General features: G+C 38.5%; 1 protein-coding gene across 1 annotated transcript in view; it reads left to right on the forward strand.

Annotated features, from left to right (window-relative positions):
* The window catches only part of LOC132882709 (solute carrier family 22 member 2-like), a 31274-nt gene that overhangs the window by 9461 nt on the left and 4773 nt on the right, over positions 1 to 17040 (forward strand). Inside the window, exons 3-9 of the mRNA XM_060915804.1 lie at positions 5213 to 5367; positions 7492 to 7660; positions 7761 to 7875; positions 10382 to 10482; positions 10561 to 10775; positions 14823 to 14931; positions 16410 to 16522. Coding sequence (XP_060771787.1) covers positions 5213 to 5367; positions 7492 to 7660; positions 7761 to 7875; positions 10382 to 10482; positions 10561 to 10775; positions 14823 to 14931; positions 16410 to 16522 — 977 coding nt within the window. The remainder of the gene's footprint in view (positions 1 to 5212; positions 5368 to 7491; positions 7661 to 7760; positions 7876 to 10381; positions 10483 to 10560; positions 10776 to 14822; positions 14932 to 16409; positions 16523 to 17040) is intronic.

Here is a 17040-nt window from a genome sequence, read left to right on the forward strand (position 1 = left end):
AACTGATATTGTATTCAAAATAGAACATAGACAACATATCAAATGTCGAAAGTGAGACATTTTGAAATTTCATGCCAAAGATTGGCTCATTTGAAATTTCATGACAGCAACACATCTCAAAAAAGTTGGGACAGGGGCAATAAGAGGCTGGAAAAGTTAAAGGTACAAAAAAGGAACAGCTGGAGGACCAAATTGCAACTCATTAAGTCAATTGGCAATAGCTCATTAACATGACTGGGTATAAAAAGAGCATCTTGGAGTGGCAGCGGCTCTCAGAAGTAAAGATGGGAAGAGGATCACCAATCCTCCTAATTCTGCGCCGACAAATAGTGGAGCAATATCAGAAAGGAGTTCTACGGTGTAAAATTGCAAAGAGTTTGAACATATCATCATCTACAGTGCATAATATCATCAAAAGATTCAGAGAATCTGGAAGAATCTCTGTGCGTAAGGGTCAAGGCCGGAAAACCATACTGGGTGCCCGTGATCTTCGGGCCCTTAGACAGCACTGCATCACCTACAGGCACGCTTCTGTATTGGAAATCACAAAATGGGCTCAGGAATATTTCCAGAGAACATTATCTGTGAACACAATTCACCGTGCCATCCGCCGTTGCCAGCTAAAACTCTATAGTTCAAAGAAGAAGCCGTATCTAAACACAATCCAGAAGTGCAGACGTCTTCTCTGGGCCAAGGCTCATTTATAAAGGACTGTGGCAAAGTGGAAAACTGTTCTGTGGTCAGACGAATCAAAATTTGAAGTTCTTTATGGAAATCAGGGACGCCGTGTCATTCAGACTAAAGAGGAGAAATACGAACCAAATTGTTATCAGCGCTCAGTTCAGAAGCCTGCATCTCTGATGGTATGGGGTTGCACTAGTGCGTGTGGCATGGGCAGCTTACACATCTGGAAAGTCACCATTAATGCTGAAAGGAACGGTATATCCAGGTTCTAGAGCAACATATGCTCCCATCCAGACGATATCTCTTTCAGGGAAGATCTTGCATTTTCCAACATGACAATGCCCAACCACATGCTGCATCAATTACAGCATCATGGCTGCGTAGAAGAAGGGTCCGGGTACTGAACTGGCCAGCCTGCAGTCCAGATCTTTCACGCATAGAAAACATTTGGTGCATCATAAAACGGAAGATACGACAAAAAAGACCTAAGACAGTTGAGCAACTAGAATCCTACATTAGACAAGAATGGGTTAACATTCCTATCCCTAAACTTGAGCAACTTGTCTCCTCAGTTCCCAGACGTTTACAGACTGTTGTAAAGAGAAAAGGGGATGTCTCACAGTGGTAAACATGGCCTTGTCCCAACTTTTTTGAGATGTGTTGTTGTCATGAAATTTAAAATCACCTAATTTTTCTCTTTAAATGATACATTTCCTCAGTTTAAACATTTGACATGTCATCTATGTTCTATTCTGAATAAAATATGGAATTTTGAAACTTCCACATCATTGCATTCTGTTTTTATTTACAATTTGTACTTTGTCCCAACTTTTTTGGAATTGGGGTTGTACTAGTGCATCTCAAAAAATTAGAATACCATGAAAAAGTTCCTTTTTTTTCAAAATTTAATTCAAAAAGGTAAACTTTCTATATTCATTACATGTAAAGTGAAATATTTAAAGCCTTTTTTGTTTTAATTTTGATGATTATGGCGTATAGCTCATGAAAATCAGAAATCCAGTATCTCAAATTATTAGAATATTCCCTAAGATCAATCAAAAAAGGATTTACAATACAGAAATGTCCAACTTCTGAAAAGTATATTCATTTATACACTCAATACTTGGTTGGGGCTCCTTTACCATGAATTACTGTATCAATGTGGTCTGGCATGGAGGTGATCAGTCTGTGGCACTGCTGAGGTGTTATTGAAGCCCAGGTTGCTTTGATAGTGGCCTTCAGTGTATCTGTATTTTTTGGTCGGGTGTTTCTCATCTTCCTCTTGACAATACCCCATAGATTCTCTATGGGATTCAAGTCAGGCAAGTTGGCTGGCCAATCAAACACAGTAATATCATGGTCAGCAAACCATTTGGTAGTAGCTTTGGCACTGTGGGTAGGTGCTAAGTCCTGCTGGAAAAGGAAATCAGCATCTCCAAAAAGCTCGTCAGCAGATGGAAGCATGAAGTGCTCTAAAATCTCCTGGTAGATGGCTGTGTTGACTTTGGACTTGATAAAATACAGTGGACCAACACCAGCAGATGGCATGGCACCCCAAATCATCACAGACTGTGGAAACTTCACACTGGGCTTCAAACACGTTGGATTCTGTGCCTCTCCACTCTTCCTCCAGACTCTAGAACCGTGATTTCCAAATTAAATGCAAAATGTACTTTCATCTGAAAAGAGGACTTTGGACCACTGAGCAACAGTCCATTTCTTTCTCTCCTTAGCCCAGATAAGACACTTCTGACATTGTCTCTGGCTCAGGAGTAGCTTGATATTAGGAATGCGAAAGTTGTATCCCCTTTCTTGAAGATGTCTGTTCGTGATGGGTCTTGATACACTGACACCAGCCTCAGTCCACTCCTCGTGAAGCTCTCCCAAGTTCTTGAATCAACTTTTCTTGACAATCCTCTCAAGACTGCGGCCATCCCTGTTGCTTGTGCACCTTTTCCAGCCACCCTTTTCAGCAATGACCTTTTGTGGCTTACCCTCCTTGTGGAGGGCATCAGTGATCATCTTCTGGACAACAGTCAAGTCAGCAGTCTTCCCCATGATTGTGGTTGTGTGTACTGAACTAGACCAAGAGATACACTGTGTTCATACTGTTTTACTCAAACTTGAAATGAAATATTCTAATATTTTGAGATGGGTTTTTTTATGTTTTTGTACTGTATGCCATACTGATTAAAATTAAAATAGAAAAATGCTTGAAACATTTTAGTTTATGTGTAATGAGTCTATAATATATAACATTTTCACTTTCTTAAATAACTGATGGAAAATATTGAATTTTTCACAATATTCTAATTTTTTGGGATGCACTAGTATATAATCTCAGGAACTGGTCTCTCATTTGGGACATTATGGTCAAAAAATACATTTTCTAATTTTACTTTTTTTTTTTTGCATTTACCTAACATTCAATGTTTCTTTTGTCATGTTTAATAAGCATAAAGATAGTATCTTGCTTTATCTGGCCTCCACTGTGGAAAATTTTTTGATTACAATTCAAATGCTTTTGTAAAATTGATTTCCATATAAAATAACTACATCATGAAGAATTAAAGCCCCTCCTTCACAGATGAGTGAAAATATTGAATAAATTTCCTCTTTTTGATTGCTTGGGTTAAAAATGCCAAGTTATGATGACTGAATTGATTATTCACTTAAATATGAATAATATGATACATTTTGGGTATTTGATATGGCGAAATCAGACACAGTGGAAAAATCAAGAACACACCGGAACGATGAGAATAACGGTGGTGGTAAAAGAACAGCGACTGTACCGGCTGAAGGTCACATGGGTCTCTGCTGCGGCGCGTGAGCAATTGGACATCACTACAGCACCGGATGGAGCGTGAGGCGGGGGCGGGGCAAAATGACTGGCCGTAGATTCTATCAAAAGTTCGATCGAAATTGACCATGGTTGCAAAATATTGGCCAAAAATACGCAAACACTACGGAATATGAAAGTAAGATGAAAAAGAAACATTCTATTGCCTTATACTGCAAGACTAAAACAAAACACTGTCAAAACTCACCTTTTCAGTGATAACGTCCAAACAGATCACCCGCGTAACAGAGAGACCGCAAATGGAAGCACGATCAACTTCTAACTGTTGGAGCAGAAAATTCCATTCTACACATGCAAATTGTTAATGTGTGTCCTTCCCCGCACACAAATAACACGCTACGGTAAAAAAAAAAACAGACCACAACTCATTTTATAGCTCAGAAATTCATATACAGTGGTGCTTGAAACTTTGTGAACCCTTTAGAATTTTCCATATTTCTGCATAAATATGACCTAAAACATCATCAGATTTTCACACAGGTCCTAAAAGTTGATAAAGAGAACCCAGTTAAAGAAATGAGACAAAAATATTATACTTGGTCATTTATTTATTGAGGAAAATGATCCAATATTACATATCTGTGAGTGGCAAAAGTATGTGAACCTTTGCTTTCAGTATCTGGTGTGACCCCCCTTGTGCAGCAATAACTGCAACTAAACGTTTGCGGTAACTGTTGATCAGTCCTGCACACCGGCTTGGAGGAATTTTAGCCCATTCCTCCGTACAGAACAGCTTCAAATCTGGGATGTTCGTGGGTTTCCTCACATGAACTGCTCACTTCAGGTCCTTCCACAACATTTCCATTGGCTTAAGGTCAGGACTTTGACTTGGCCATTCCAAAACATTAACTTTATCCCTCTTTAACCATTCTTTGGTAGAACAACTTGTGTGCTTAGGGTTGTTGTCTTGCTGCATGATCCACCTTCTCTTGAGATTCACTTCATGGACAGATGTCATGACATTTTCCTTTAGAATTCGCTGGTATAATTCAGAATTCATTGTTCCATCAATGATGGCAAGCCATCCTGGCCCAGATGCAGTAAAACAGGCCCAAACCATGATACTGCCACCACCATGTTTCACAGATGGGATAAGGTTCTGATGCTGGAATGCAGTGCTTTCCTTTCTCCAAACATAACGCTTCTCATTTAAACCAAAAAGTTGTATTTAACTAACTAAGCAAGTTTGCAAATTGCCTAGTTAGCTAGTCTTTAACATAGTTTCAGAAGTCTTGATTCTGATTGGTCAGTAGGTGTTGAGTAAATGTATCCAAACAGCAGCTCTGACAGTTGTTCAAGCGGCAACGAAAATGACAGGTTTTTATCAAAACACTCATACATTATCATAACCACTTACACAGAACTGGCTACTGACATGAACGTATTTGTTTGAAATGTGATTTTATTTTCTTTGAGGTGAAGTTTATTTAGCATTTTTGGAAGGCCAGCATTAGTGCTTTGTAACAGGCAGAGGTAAATCTGTTTCTTGTGTATGGTATCTTATGTATGGCTGATTTCGCTAAAAAAAAAAGACGTTTTATTTAGGAAAAATCTGAGAAGGAACCATTATTCACAGCGTGAACTAAAATATTGTATCTGCAATGTATTGCTGCATTTTAATACCTGAATACACTGACACACTTTTCTTCTGCTCTATTCCTACAGGTTTGGTCGAAAATCAATTTTTCTGGTGTCCTGTATTCTGAATATAATTACAGGAATTCTAGTTGCTGTATCTCCTCACTACATCGCCCTGCTGGTGTTCAGAGGGCTGTATGGATTTGGGACGAAGGGCGGCTGGATGGTAGCATTTGTTCTGAGTAAGAAAGCAAGCTCTTGCTATAATTAAATGCTGAGTTTTTAGGAAAGTAACAGGAAAACAGCATTATCTGGCTTTTATATACAGCCTGACTTTAAGAAACCCAGAAATAACAACCAGAACAAACTATACAATGTTCTTTAAAGTTAGCCAAGTGAGCTTATTTTAAACTATGCAATATAAACTAGGTAATGTGTATTCAATGCTCAAGAAAGTTATGAAAATATCTCAACCTTTTACCTATTAGCTTCCATGAATATGCATTAACCTGCAATTTGGAAATGTCTTTATCGTGCCATCCCAAATAGCTAATGTCACTAACTTTAGGTGATTTAGCTAACCCGCTCGCTAAATGCCAGGAAAACGAGCAAGACTGAAACAAGTTCAGTCTCCAAGTCTTGACCTGGATGGTCATTTTCTTGGTGATTTATTTAACTGCAGTCAAACCAGACATGGTATACTATATGACCCAAGAATTTAATAAATAAACCAATGAATTTTCTCATCTCATCTCATTATCTCTAGCCGCTTTATCCTAATACAGGGTCGCAGGCAAGCTGGAGCCTATCCCAGCTGACTATGGGCGAAAGGCGGGGTACACCCTGGACAAGTCGCCAGGTCATCACAGGGCTGACACATAGACACAGACAACCATTCATACTCACATTCACACCTACAGTCAATTTAGAGTCACCAGTTAACCTAACGTGCATGTCTTTGGACTGTGGGGGAAACCGGAGCACCTGGAGGAAACCCACGCGGACACGGGGAGAACATGCAAACTCCACACAGAAAGGCCCTCACCGGCCCCGGGGCTCGAACCCAGGACCTTCTTGCTGTGAGGCGACAGCGCTAACCACTACACCACTGTGCCGCCCCCCAATGAATTTTAACATTTTAAATTTTAAAGATTAAGCACAAAATTTTAACAACAAACAAGGATGTAGTAGCTCATCTGGCCTGCCATCAAAACAACCATGATGACCAAAACATCAAACAGAACTGAAATGTGACAATGTGAGAGAGGACCAACCTCCACGACAAATTGTTGACAACAGGAAAATCAACAAAGGACTAAATTTTGTTCCACAAGTGAAAATCTACGAAAAACATCGATCAGAACTGAATTCTGCGTGCTCAATGAGAGAGGAGATACAATTCTAGTCAGAAGAAAATGTGTTAAGTTGACCTAATTACTAATTTGTTTGCAAAAATTTGACAATACAATGACCAAGTTTCGTGCAGAAGGTCTAGTTCTTTCAAATAAAACAATCAGAATTGAAATCCATTGAGAACTGAGGGAGGGAGGAGATACGATTTAACTGAAAATAAACAAAGTTGTAAACAAATTGTTTACAACAAGAAAATAAACAAACAATCGATCATGTTTTGTTCCCTGAAGGAAGATCTACTCAAAACATCAATCAGAACTGGAATCAGATGAGAATTGCGAGAGGAGATACAATTCTAATGAGAAGTCCCAAAATTTGTGAAGTTGACCTAATTAGCAGCTCGTTTGCATAAATTTGACAATACAATGACCCAAGTTTTGTGCAGAAGGTTTAGTTCTTTCAAAAGAAATGATCAGAACTGAAATCCATTGAGAATTGACGGAGGAGATACAATTTGACTCAAGGGAAGATCTATCCAAAACCTCGATCAGAACTGGAATCGGATGAGAAATCAGAGAGGAGATAAAGTTCTAGTGAGAGGCCTGGAAAATTCGCTTATTTGGCCTAATCACTAACTCGTTACTAACTCAGCTGTATGGCCACATGAGCCAATTAGCTGCATTCAGTCAGTTTGTAATATTTTTTTTTAAAGTTCATAACATATCCAGAGTATCTCAGAAAAGCATTTTGTGACATAATTTTCATGATTTTGATATTGTATCATATCATGCAGCACTATTAACCAGTATAGTTAGAATACTCTACATCTGGTTGAGATGCATTTTAAAGGAAAACGTACTGTATTTCAGGAAAATCTGCAGTTTTCAGAAAGATATAGAGTAGAAAATATACATTTTCACCATATGAAGAATTTTCCCAGGCCACCACATGTAGATTCATGTTTGTTCGAGGACCTTGGCTATAATTGCATGCCTCCTCTGTTCTACCCTCAGTTACAGAGCTGGTGGGCGTGGAGTACCGGAGGCCAGTAGCTGTGTTCTTTCAGATGTTCTATAGCATCGGTCTCCTCATCCTGCCCCTCATAGCCTACCTCATCAAGAGCTGGCGCTGGCTGCAGGTGGCCATCACAGCTCCACAACTCTGCTTCCTGGCTTACTATTGGTGAGGCTTGGGGTTCTGTTAAGTCATATAGCTTTATGATTTTGAGACATGGATGGTGATTTTTTTTTAAATGATTTTATTATATGGATTTTGCCTCTAGGTTTATTCCTGAGTCACCGAGATGGCTTCTCTCCCAGAACAACTCCAGTAAAGCTGTGGAGATCACAAAGAAAATGGCCAAAGAGAACAAGAAGATGCTTTCCAAAAATATTGAGGTGCGTTCATACTTCTGCGTTGTGGGGTTTATAATTATTAGTATAAATATGGAGGTGATTATAGAAAATAACGCATGCTGATTGGTCGAGAAATTGGGATTATTTCTTGATAATCACCTCAAGCGACTCGGCAAAATGGCGGCCTATAGCTTTGTCACCGTAAGTGAGGAAGAATTAGAAATGATCAAAGAAAATGCTGTTCCTAAAAGCACTAAAGTTCCTACAAAGTTTGGTCTAAAACTATTCAAAGGTAAGGTGGGATTGTGATTTATTTTATCGATATGACTCGGTGTAGATAAGTGACAAGTCTGCGCGTCACCGTTATTGCATTTGCATCCTGCTTTTGAAGATTGAAATAAATTATTTTTAATATTTTTTAAATAATCACCTGTGTAGAGTAGAGTGGGGGAAAAAGCCCCCCTTAAGGAAAATTCAGTTTTTCTCCAAGTTGAAATGAACCATGTGTTTAGTTTTAATCATAGTTTTTGACAACAGTGACATGAACAATAATGCCACCTAAAGTTTGCCTAAAGTTAATACTTAATTTTTTTTTTAACAAAAACAAACATTGTGCCAAGGGGGCCTCCCCCCCCCCCAGTGGGGTAAAAGGCCCTCTGAGGTGGGGCAATAGGCCCCCTCACTCAAAAAAAGCTGTTTGGATAGCAAAAGTGTTTACTTAAGCCTATAATGTGAAATAAACAAGAAAATATCCCTGAATTAATGAATAGATGCATTATTTTATTATATTTCGCATTTTAATTTCAATTTTTTTTTATTTCAATTATTTTTAATATTAAGTTCAAATTACTTTCTTTATTCAACCAGGTAAGCGAGATGTTATTAAAAACTATGTATCTGCTATTCAGAAATGTATGAAATACAGTAATTATGATAAAAGGAAACGATGCCCCCTGGGGGCCATTTACCCCGCCATTAAGGGGGCGTTTTACCCCACAGACTACACTTTTACAAAAAAGGGTCTTACTTTCAAAATGTGATTCAACTTTTTATACCTAATGTATTTTTTTTAATGTACTGACTTGTCTACTCATACCACATACACAGCTGTGATTTCTGACGAAATAGCAGCTATCTAAATACAGTTTTACTGATATCTGAAAATTATATCACTTACCATGAAATTTGATTTCTCTCCTCTGCGTTGCTGATATGCGATCCACAGTGGATATTTGTATATCCCCGTTGTCAAGCCAGTCCATAGCAACAATAGAAATGTAACTTTGCACCATCTGGTGGTTATTTTGGGTAAAACAGGCTGGGGGCATATTACCCCATGGGGGCATATTACCCCAATGTACTCTATTTATACTAGAACAATTATCCACCTCAGGCTCAATGAATATCTGTGAATAATAACCTCGACTTCATCTTGCTTATTATTTACTGATATTCACCTAGCCTTCAGTGAATAATTGTTAACTCTGAAGCCTACGTTTACAATTATTCAGAAAGAAGAAAGATTTTTGTGCAAATGATCACCAATCATCACCAATACACACTTGAGATTCCATCACAAATTCACCACAGAATCCTTACTTCAGCAGAACTTTCGTATGATACTCACAGTATTCGTGCAACCAAATATTGTGTGATGAAAAAATCATGATACAAACTTATGATTCGAATCGATGAAATAAAAAATGAATCTCAATTATTATTAGGCTGTGTAATCTTAGTTTTTCCAAGCTGTAACTGTGCTGTTTAGACAGAAGAGAAAGATACAATATCAACAATTGTACATGACTTCACTGTAGGTGGAAGTAACACAGCTCTAATGCCATGAAAAAAAAAAACACAAAAAAAGCCACATCTAAAATGGGAAAGAGCTGTTGTGTGATTGACTCTACAAATAGATTTAACAAGAAATCAGAGCTCTCTTTTTACAAACTGCAGAAAGATAAAGAAAAGAGACATGAACAAGGAAGTACAAATGTTCATAAAAGTTCATTAAGAAAAGGCCTATTTATTATTAACATTTTTAATTTTTAATAAAAAATAATATTTTAGTTAATATACTATTATATTTTACTCCAACATTTACAAATGTGGGTAAATAATTATTGTTTTTTTTAATTAATAAAATGCAACAAAATTTTATTTAGCAAAAAGAATATTTAAGTTGATAAAAAAGGAAAATTAATGTTGCATTTTTTGGTAATAAAATTTTCTTCATGTAATTTTTTTCAAAAATTTTGTGGGAAAATCGAATTGAAAACCCAACATTGTGAATTGAAACAAATCCTGAATTGGGTGAAATTCACAGACAGAGATTCAAAAATTGTCCTGTCTTTTATAAAATAAACGAATAGTCATAATTTTTATTCATTTATTTATTTATTTTTACATTGGGGATTAGTGATGTTTCAGAGAATTAAATGAAAATGAAAAAAAAAGGCAATGAATGAATTTTTTAGTGGACCTACTCAAGAAAACAAACAAAATCAGGTTAAAAAAATTGTTTTTGAAAAATATCTTCTTCCCACAGACACTTCAGGAGGATAACACAGACATTTCTGTTGCCTCTTTCATGGACTTGATCCGAACCCCCAAGATGAGAAAACACACCTTCATCCTCAGCTTCAACTGGTACGTCTGAGAACCACAGCACATGAGTGAACTGCAGAACACAGGGCTGTGCGTCTGAGATGTGTTTTTATCTTACAGGTTCACTAGCGCTGTGGTGTATCAGGGTCTGATCATGCGTCTGGGGATCCTGGGTGGAAATGTCTACATTGACTTCCTCATTTCTGGCATAGTGGAATTCCCTGCTGCCCTCCTCATCCTCTTCACAATTGACCGAGTCGGTCGACGGCTGCCGTTTGCAACAGCCAATATTGTCTCCGGAGCTGCCTGCCTTATAACGGCTTTCATTCCAGAGAGTAAGTAACACGCTGCAGCCTGTAGTAATACGTTTCATAAAAGGCTTTAAACAAACAGTCTTACCAAAGAAAAGATTTTCAGTTTTCAATTTACACCAAATGTCGAATTCAGTCATTCAGCTGAGACGTGTTTACCATCCTAAATGTGCTAATGAAGCTACAAGGCGAATGTAGCTACAGTAATAGCTAACAAAACCTTAGATAGCTTTGGCTTAATTTATCAATCTTTTCATAAAAAGGTGTTCATGTTTTCGTAGCCAAACAAAACCAAAAATTCCATTTAAATTTACAAAAGTCTTTTTAAATAAGTCTTTGCACTTATCTGCATATTTTAATAAATGCCAGTCATCCGGAAATTTCCAAGCACCATTTGTGGCATAGATTTGCATTCAGCCACTCCCACAAAACTCCAGAAAAGGGAAATTTCACAGAGAACTGGAAAGGACAAATGGCAATGAAATGGTGAAAGAGCACCTCCAAAGCACCTTGTGCGCTAAATATTCCAGTAATGCAACTCAGTCATTGCAACTCAGCTACCGCATACACACACTAACTCATCCTCCTTTTATAGGATGCCATTACTTTTATCCTAGTTTTGTAAAAGTTGTATTTATCTTATATGTCATAATTTACTGATTTGCATGAATATGAAACCACTGTGTTTCACAAAATCAGTGTGTAATTGAAATCAATAAGCGATTTAAACTTGACAGCGTAATTTGGATTTAAAATCGCAGTAAAATCCAAAAATTATACAGATTGAAGATTCACACTAGTAGTCGAGACCATCTATACTGAGATCAAGACCAAAGTGTATCAGGGTTCTAACTAGGCCTTTTCAGCGTATCGAGCCGATATGCAGTGCTTCCTTACCGCTATGCCCACAATATTGCTGACACGCCTGTAAAAGTTGCCGCTACACTAATAAAAAGACTTTTCAATCTTGAAAATGTGGTCTTTTGTTTAATTTTCCCTTGTTATCCCCACACGATGGCGAATGTTCTACATTCGGACATACTCCACTCCCTGTCCATGTAAGCGCCCAGTGCATAGCTGGCCGAGTAGTTCCATGTGGAGATGCTAGTCTGGTTTACCTCCTTCCTTATGCTGTGTTCGTGGTAAACCGCCATCCATGTTAAGACGTGCTTACATGCTATGCACGTAATACATGCCGGTCCGCGGCAATTTTTTTTATGACACAACACGGTGCATTGAAACCATTGGTATAACGGTCACTAGGGGAAGGTACAGTGTCTTGCAAATGTATTCATCCCCCTTGGTGTTTGTCCTGTTTTGTCGCATTACAAGCTAGAATTAAAATGGATTTTTGGGGGGTTAGCACCATTTGATTTACAGAACATGCCTACAACTTTAAAGCTGCAAATTGTTGTTTTATTGTGACACAAACAATAATTAAGATGACAAAACAGAAATCTGGAGTGTGCATAGGTATTCATTCCCCCAAAGTCAGTACTTTGTAGAGCCCCTTTTTGCTGCAATTACAGGTGCAAGTCTCTTGGGGTATGTCTCTATTAGCTTAGCACATCTAGCCACTGGAATTTTTGCCCATTCCTCAAGGCAAAATTGCTCCAATTCCTTCAAGTTATATGGGTTGCGTTGGTGTACAACAATCTTCAAGTTATGCCACAGATTCTCAATTGGATTGAGGTCTGGGCTTTGATTAGGCCATTCCAAGACATTTAAATGTTTCCCTTTAAACCACTCCAGTGTAGCTTTAGCAGTATGTTTAGGGTCATTTTCATGCCAAAACATGAACCTTCGTCCCAGTCTCAAACCTCTGGCTGACTCAATTCCTCCAGAATTGCCCTATATTTAGTGCCATCCATCTTTCCTTCAGTCCTGACCAGCTTTCCTGTCTCTGCAGATGAAAAAACATCCCCACAGCATGATGCTGCCACCACCATGCTTCACTGTAGGAATTATGTTCTCAGGGTGTTGGGTTTGTGCCACACATGGCGTTTCCCATGATGGCCAAAAAGATCAAGTTTAGTCTCATTTGACCAGAAGATCTTCCATGTGTTTGGGGAGTCTGCCACATGCTGTTGGGCAAACTCCAAACGTGTTTTCTTAAGCAATAACTTTTTTCTGGCCACTCCTCCATAAAGCCCTGCTCTGTGAAGTGTATGGCTTAAAGTGGTGCTATGGACAGATACTCCCATCTCCACTGTGGATCTTTGCAGCTCATTCAGTGTTATCTGTGGTGTCTTTGTTGCATCTCTGATTAATGCCCTCCTTGCCCGGTCTGTGAATTTTGGTGGGTGGCCTTCTTTTGTCAGGTTTGTAGTGGTGACATATTCTTTCCAATTTTTTTTTTTAAGATATTTTTTGGGCTTTTTTTCACCCTTACTGGACAGGACAGTGCAGAGACAGGAAATGAGCGGGAGAGAGAGACGGGGAGGGACCGGGAAATGACCTCGGGCCGGAATCAAACCCAGGTCCCCGGACCCATGGCACGGCGCCCCATCCACCCGAGTCATGACGCCCCCATATTCTTTCCATTTTGGTATAATGAATTTAATGGTGCTCCCTGGGATATTCAAAGTTTGGGATATTTTTTATAATCCAACCCTGATCTATACTTCTCCACAACTTTGTCTTTGACCTGTTTGGAGGCTCCTTGATTTTCATGTTGCTTGCTTAATGGTGTTGAAGAGTCAGGGTCCTTCCAGAACAGATTGATTTATACAGACATTATGTGACAGATCATGTGACACTTTGACTGCACACAGGTGGATCTTAATCAACTAATTATGTGACTTATGAAGTGAATTGGTTGGACCAGTTCTTATTTAGGGGTTTCATGCAAAAGGGGGCGAATACTTATACACACTCCAGATTTCTAGTTTTTCATCTTAATTATTGTTTGTGTCACAATAAAACAACAATGTGCACCTTTAAAGTGGTAGGCATGTTGTGTAAATCAAATGGAGATAACCCTCCAAAATCCATTTCAATTCCAGCTTGTAATGCGACAAAACAGGACAAACACCAAGGGGGATGAATACTTTTGCAAGACACTGTATGATATGAGTTAGATTTGGATAGTCATGTACTATAATTGAATAGCTTAAGCTGAAAATAAAGCCGACACTTGGTGAACATCAACTGGTTGTTTAATTCTTATTCCATAAATATGTCACTAATATACTTGAATATTAATTAGAATCAGTCTTCAATCAAAAACAATCACAGCAACTTTTGGCAAAAAAAAAAAATCTCATTAATATTACCAATAAAGAGTCACTTTCAGGGAGGCCTGCAAGTGCCAGGAAATGCACAAGAATGCATCTCCGAGCATGTAGAACCCGTGAGCTTTCAGGAGCCTAAGGTGTTCCCCAAACCCCTGTCTGTTATGACTGGTGCCACTACGTTGATATTTTGGTCTAGTTAGAACCCTGCAAAGTGTATTAAGATTGAGACAAGACCAAGATTTTGAGGAGTTGAGATCAAGTCAAGACCACGGCCAAGGCAGGGTGAGACCGAGTCAAGACCAGGACCAGGCCAGTGTGTGGGGGGGAGGGGTCACAGTTGTTAATAGGAAGAAAAACGTCAAATTAGCAGGGAGTCACCTTATTGGTCGCTTGTGAAGCAGGAAGTTTTCCATCCAATCATAGTGACGATGTTAACAAATAAATCAAACAATGCACAGGCAGTTTAGTGAAATCCCCTCAGTTATGGTCTTGACCGGTATTTAAATAAACTACCGAGTCTCTTTGTCTGAGACCGAGACAAGACCGAGTAAAAATACGGTCGATTTCGAGACGAGCTCGAGACCTTCAAAAAGTGATCTTGAGACCAGTCTCGAGTATAACAACACTAATTCACACTAATATGTCTGCTTATATGGAAATTTATACAAACTCATGAACCAACCGTAGGACATGAACTTTTTTTTCTGAACATTTATTTTCAGCCTTGTGTAAAATAAGTCAAACATTTTATTCATTGATTCTTTTATGTGCCATTTGAATAAACTCCCAACCACTCTAAGGGTTTTCCTTCCCTTTAAACCTCTGTTTCCTGCAGGTTTGTTCTGGTTTAAAACGACTGTGGCTTGCATTGGGAGACTGGGAATCACTATGGCTTTTGAACTCCTGACTTTTGTAAACACTGAGTTGTACCCGACCTTCATCAGGTAAAGTAGCTCTGAAGTTCGAAGGTCACGTGCTGCCAAATAACTCAGCATAACCTTGTACATTTATGCTGCACATGGTGCATATGGCACAGAACACTGCGCTACTGGTTCAGTTTAGTCTTAATATGTGTGTATGTTGGGGTGGGGGGATGGGAGGATAACTAACCCAGTCGCCTGGGACGAGCACATCTGGTGATTGTCACCAGATGTGCAACACTAGTGTTGAAGTCAAGACCATCTAAACTGAGACCAAGGCACATCTGGTGACAAGTATCTGGGTGACTCGTTTTTCCATTCACAGTTGGAAATTGGCAGCGAAGCCAAATTCAGTAGACTGTTGATGTAATTGTCACCATTGCTTTTTTTTTTTACTTCACTTAACCAACATCTGCTTCTTCGTCTTCTTCTTCTTCTTCCAGCTGTTCCCGTTAGGGGTCACCACAACAGATAATGCCCCTCCATATCCATATCTTCTTCTGTTACACCAACCATCCTCATGTCCTCTTTCACCACATTCATAAATCTCATCTTTGCGCTTCCTCTTTTCCTTCTACCTGGCAACTTCATCTCCTGCATTCTTTTCCCAATATACCCAGTCCATGTCCAAACCATCTCAATCAACTTAACCAACATCTGAAGAAATAATAACTCCACTCCTTGTTGAATTTCACAAAAGTAAACTTTTCATTTGATATGTTGGTTTACACATTACACTCCCCAACTGGTTTATATGCTTCTCTGTGGTGCAAAGCATCCCACACCCTACTACACTGTAGAAACTACACTGACTAGGCATATTAATTATCTTGAAAGGATTTTAGATCTTTCCAGAATCAGGAATATGAAGGGATGTGAAAACAGTAACACAGCTGAGCAAAGTACAGTACAGTGCAAATCTTATACTTGCAAAACCTGCAGTTGCTTTGCCTTTGAATACTTGAGTGACAGAAAGCAAAGACACTTGACAGACACAAGTTTTTACTCCAAGCTTTCGGACCTACGGTCCATCATCAGGGACAGAATGGAATGAAGGCTAATGAAGTTATAACTAATAAGTTAATCAGTAAGTTACATTCCATTCTGTCCCTGATGATGGACCATAGATCTGAAAGCTCTGAGTAAAACTTCGTAAATTTGTGTGGAAGACGTTTTTATTGAATTAATATGATTCCCACATACAAACTTTGGAGATAACTTTTTTTACGCGATGAGAGAACACCACAGCTAACAGTCGAAATGTTAGCCAAAGACTTTCTGCCTTTTTGTTGAGGGCGAAAACACAATGTTTCATCAAACTCTATTAATCTACATAATTATCCTGTCATACAACTGGAGCTCTGGGTAAACACAACATGGGGCTGGGAGCCAAATGAATTTTCCATCCAGTAAAGAATTGATCAGCTTCTGATATGATAAATTTGGTTAACTATATGTTATAGTAGTTTCTAACTAAAGAGTAATGACATGTATTCCTGCAGGAACTTGGGGGTTTCAGTGTGCTCTACTTTATGTGATATCGGAGGGATTGTAGCCCCGTTCCTGCTTTACAGACTTGCAGTCATCTGGCTGGAGCTGCCACTTATCATTTTTGGTGTGTATGAAACAAAACTATACCTTGTTTTCTTTTTTCTTTGCATCGTTTCGAGGAAAAAAAATATAGAAACACTGCAATTTTTCTTTGTGATCTCAAATATTTTGGTTTCACACTTTCTAACCACCAGAGCCTATCTAAAATAATTTTTTATTTATAATGACATTAGCTGATCATTTTATTACTTTTTGAATTATTTCATTTTTGCTCTTAGTTTCTCTGATTTATGCGATACTGTACCCACAAAAAAGCTGGGCAGCCTTCAGACAAAATGAAAGACATTTACAACCCCGATTCCAAAAAAGTTGGGACAAAGTACAAATTGTAAATAAAAATGGAATGCAATGATGTGGAAGTTTCAAAATTCCATATTTTATTCAGAATAGAATATAGATGACATATCAAATGTTTAAACTGAGAAAATGTATCATTTAAAGAGAAAAATTAGGTGATTTTAAATTTCATGACAACAACACATCTCAAAAAAGTTGGGACAAGGCCATGTTTACCACTGTGAG

Source organism: Neoarius graeffei, chromosome 3 (genome assembly GCF_027579695.1).
Source record: "Neoarius graeffei isolate fNeoGra1 chromosome 3, fNeoGra1.pri, whole genome shotgun sequence".
Classification (NCBI taxonomy): domain Eukaryota; kingdom Metazoa; phylum Chordata; class Actinopteri; order Siluriformes; family Ariidae; genus Neoarius; species Neoarius graeffei.